At 34.9% G+C, this 4,537-nt stretch overlaps 1 protein-coding gene across 1 annotated transcript; it reads right to left on the bottom strand.

The window, feature by feature from the left end:
* Positions 1-527: 527 nt before the first annotated feature.
* On the bottom strand, positions 528-4,537 carry LOC114178891 (sugar transporter ERD6-like 7). Its single transcript, XM_028065037.1, has 18 exons — positions 4,206-4,537; positions 3,989-4,051; positions 3,502-3,591; positions 3,342-3,401; positions 3,178-3,243; positions 3,011-3,076; positions 2,784-2,859; positions 2,495-2,559; positions 2,321-2,413; positions 2,134-2,214; positions 1,882-1,966; positions 1,729-1,772; positions 1,584-1,646; positions 1,421-1,480; positions 1,302-1,355; positions 1,148-1,207; positions 931-1,045; positions 528-815 (listed from the first exon to the last, which is right to left on the bottom strand). Exons 1-18 carry the CDS (start codon positions 4,344-4,346, stop codon positions 700-702), a joined length of 1,398 nt encoding a protein of 465 aa, XP_027920838.1. The 5' UTR covers positions 4,347-4,537; the 3' UTR covers positions 528-699.

Genomic DNA, 4,537 nt, shown 5'->3' with positions numbered 1-4,537 from the left:
GGGGATTCCATGATTCTAACATTGAACTGTTTCTTTACTTTGAAATTTTTATTTGGGTCAAGATTTTCCTTCAGCGTATTTATCATACTTATTATAAGTCTATCTCTTAAATAACTTTGCATTATTGTTATCCATATCATAACTTTCACATCTAAGAATGAAATAGTGTTGTACGAAATTTCCTTCACCTTCCACTCAATATATATGTAAGAAAAGTCCGATACTCCTTTTGGATCTTGGATTTTGAAAATATATTTTATATAAAAAAATAAATTATATGAAGGACCTTGGGATTTATTTTTTAACTTTATAAATCTAAATGTTAAATGTGTTTTGATCTTCATATAAAAACTTCAAAAAATCTAAAAAAGGTAATTTATACGAGAAAGATATTGAGTAAATATTTTCTTAACTTTATCTTGTAAATTAATTATTACTGACCCAAGTCTTTAAAATAAATTTGACATGTTATTTTTAATGCTAGATTTTGCTGTGTTCCTTGCGGAGCTAAAATGCAACGGGAAAACTTTAACTAATGTCTGGAATTTATTTTCTGAATCACTGGCATTAAGAACCAATAATGAGAACAAATTCAATCGTCATTACAGAATGAAACATACCCACAAATAATATATGCCTAGTGATGATTCAATCGTTAAACTTTTCACACTGTTTTGCAAATCACCAAACTCCTGCTTCCTATGAATTAATGGCTGCTTGTAATTGTTCCAAGCTCTTGCCCTTCGTTTCCGGCACCACAACAATAATAAATAATATAGCCAATACATTAATTGCTGCAAAAAGAATGAATGTACCTGCAAATCGTACACAGAAGGGAATTCTTCAAATTCATTGGTTCTATAATTCTCATGAACTTCAATATTTGAACTAAATCTGAAAAAAAGAAAAAAAGGACTTGTATTTATTTACCATAGGAGCTCCAGCTGATGAGGAAGTTGAAAGTGTAGGAGCATAACCATGAACCAAACCAGTTCGTCAATGTGGCCACGCTTCCTGCCACCCCTTTAATATTCACCGGAAATATCTGTAACCGAAGGTAACATTTGAGTAAGTTTTTGCTAAAAATTAAGTCTTGCTGATTCCAGAAACAAAAATGAATTTTTATAAGTAGAGAATAGGTAAGCACCTCAGACATCAAAACCCATGGAATTGCTCCCATTCCTATGGAAAATGATCCTATGTAGACCTAATATCAACAAAAGAAACAATAATGTGAAATGGAGAATATGAGTTCATATATATCTCAGACACATATACAATATTATAGCAGCATCTCATACCAGTACGCCTGTGACTGCAAGTGCTGGAACTGCTGCAACACCCACCTCGTGAACCTATAATTTACATAATTATCAGATTAAAAACCAGAAGTTTTAGGGTTCCATGTTGAAAGGTATACCTTGAGATAGAATGCAACTGCTGCAAATATGCATCCTGCCACCAATCCTGATCCGGATAACTAAAATGTGACCAAGAAAAAACAATAAGAATGTTATGCACAAAAGAACCTTAAAAAGAAAAAGTTTGAAGATAAATTAAATTGTTTGGTCGTTGAATTTAACCAGAAGTAGGGGCTTCCTTCCAGCTTTATCTATGAAGGCTGCTCCAAGACCTGTGACCACAACCTACAAGAGGAAAAATTGAGTTGATTTTCGGAAAACAATATCTGATTTTACATGAGCTAGTGATTGAGTTGAAATTACGAACCTGAAGGCAGGCATATGATATTGTCCCAATGGCAGGAGAAAATCCTGACATAAAATCCAGAAATACTCATTGCCAAAATATTATAAAGTTGAATGTTTCATGGGAAATGTGGAAGTGAGTTATAGGTTAATGGAAATGGTGATTAGCACGTACCTGCTTGCTCAAAAATACTGCTGACATAAAAGCTAACACCATTGATGCCGCCAAGCTGCTGGCAGATCATAAGGCCTATTCCAATCTGTGTTGCATAGGTTCATAAAAATGAGAAGATGAAAATTTTGAATGAGCTCATTTTCAAACACATCCTTAAAGAAAGTGAAGTGACATTTTAGAGGAGTTATCCAAAACGAAAAAGAAATCAATCATGTTTCATTCAAAAGTTAGAATGATGAGAGTTATACTTACAGTTAAAGAACGCAAATATCTTCTATGAAACAATTCTAGCAGATTGGATTTTGGAAGCTGCTCCAATGTAGTTATATAGTCCTGTGTGGCAATGACCAATGCATTACGAATGCTTTGTCTTTAAGATCTCACTTTGAAGCAAAGTCACAGAATCATTTATATCTAAAACCAGCAACAGTAAAGGAACCTGAATTTCTTCTGCCTCCTCAGATATATCAGTATCTTTTCCACGAAGAACTTGCAGTGCTGACATAAAATCTTTTTGACGTCCTCTCTTGGCCTGCAATAATTGTTTGGCTTTTACTCTTGATGTTATGCAAACCACTCTTAAAGAACATGCATAGTTAAAATAATTTCTTACCAGCCATCTCGGAGACTCCGGAATAAAAAACAGACCCAAAAGCAATATAGCAGCGGGAACGATGCCTTCAAGTACAAACACTTGATTAGTTATCCAGAAAAGTTTATTTAATTTCTAATTTTATGATTCCTTGAATTTGGATTTGGCATAACTTGATGCCACAAAATTAGCTTGTAAGGAGGGTACTTTCAAAGTCTCATGCACTACTTAAGTCATATAGTGTCATAGTGGCTCCACACTATGATGCTTTACTCAACCTTTTTCTGTTCCTCAAATAGGGAAGACTCACCAGTTAAAGCTAAAATCCTCCATGGAAGTACATTTCCAATTATGAATGACGCTGACACACCAGAAACAATCATGAACTGCAAGGGGCAATTTAAACAGAACTTAGATGTCTTTGTTACTTTTATTTCATAATGTGTAAAACAGATTCAATCAGTTCATTATGTTGTGAAGAGAAATATATGTGGAAGCAATGATTCCAAAGTCACAACTATTGTCTAAGAAATCCACCTGATTTAAGGTAGTCAGAGTCCCACGGAGTTCTTTTGGTGCAATTTCTGCTATAAAGACAGGAACCTTGACAATACATCACGTATATGGTCAGTTTTTAATAATTTGAACATGCAAGTGTCTGAAATGAAATTCTGTGAATTAAGTTTTGGGTGAGTAGAACCAACCACATACGAAAAAACTCCCATTCCATACCCTGTTGCTATCCTCGCAATGTCCAAAGGCACTGGTCCCTGTATAAAAGGAAAAAATCAAAGTTGTGTTAGGGTTATAAATTATAATCCTCGTAGAACAGTTATGGCAAAACATGGTACAAGTTTAGTGTAAGAACCTCGGCAAAGTAAATCATAAGCCACCCTCCAACACAGAAAACACTTGACACTCTCATTGCCTGCATATTCGGAAATCAACCTTTTCACACCTTGGAAACCCGAAATAAAAATAGTTAACAAGTTAATCCCAAACAACTATCACAATTTCTCTGAACTTACCCCTTTACGTCCAATATAATCAGCAATAGGTCCAGAAGTTATTGCACCAACCATTGCCCCAAAAGACAAGATGGAACCAAACAAGGAGTACTGCATACGGTCAATGAACAAAAATCCAAAGAAAACAAGATCAAATCCAGGTTCAGTTTGCTACCATAGACATCAAAATCCATCAAGCAAAGGGAGTATATTTGAGTACATTATAATGATAAGTTTCTTGTTGCAACTACAAAATTTTCCGAACTTTTCGGCCAGTCAAAGATTTTAGATCACTGACATAGCTTGATAGAAAATTGTACATATTTATGAGTACATGAGTACAGATTTTTTTTCTTTGAAACCAGTCATTATATCAGTGACACATTCAAGACATTTGATCATCTACTGTTTTTAAATATTCATTCCTTGGCCATCCTTAAGCATATCATTAGTTTATCACTCTCAATTTATTTCACTAATCCTAAAGTGTGAATAACTACAGATATACCTCTGCCAAAGACAGATTGAGATCCCTTGTGATAGCATTTTGAGTGGGAGATGAATATCCAACCTGAAAAAAGAATAGTAATCATTACACAGAGAAACACAGTGAGTTAAACTTTAAGTGCTTCCTCTCTGTATTTCAACTTTACAACATCCTCGTTACTGGTAATGAGAAATGTTATTTGTGCCACAGAGAGTTCAACTATAAACCAAACACCTACACATGTCCCGAATTCATAAGATCCCCAGACAGCAACAAATGTACTGAAGTAAACCATCCATGGATGCCCTTTGGTTGCTTCAACAAGTGGCTCTCTTATTCCCCTCTGCGTACCATCCTCCACATCTTCTTTAATCGCCATGTTCACTTCTGTCCCTGATCACTTCCTAGTTCAACTCCTTGGTTCATATATAGGGAAAGAAAACACGCATGTGATCATTCTGTTATGGAACTTTTTCCCCTTATTAACATGAGGGGTAGAAGTTAAATGACAGCAAGCACTGTCCCACACAAAAATGGCACTTAAATCGAAGAACTTGAATTAAGATGTGG

This window comes from Vigna unguiculata, chromosome 1 (genome assembly GCF_004118075.2).
Source record: "Vigna unguiculata cultivar IT97K-499-35 chromosome 1, ASM411807v1, whole genome shotgun sequence".
In the NCBI taxonomy this organism is placed as follows: domain Eukaryota; kingdom Viridiplantae; phylum Streptophyta; class Magnoliopsida; order Fabales; family Fabaceae; genus Vigna; species Vigna unguiculata.
The sequence above is the reverse complement of the archived record's forward strand: the minus strand, read 5'-3'. Positions and strand labels throughout refer to the sequence as shown.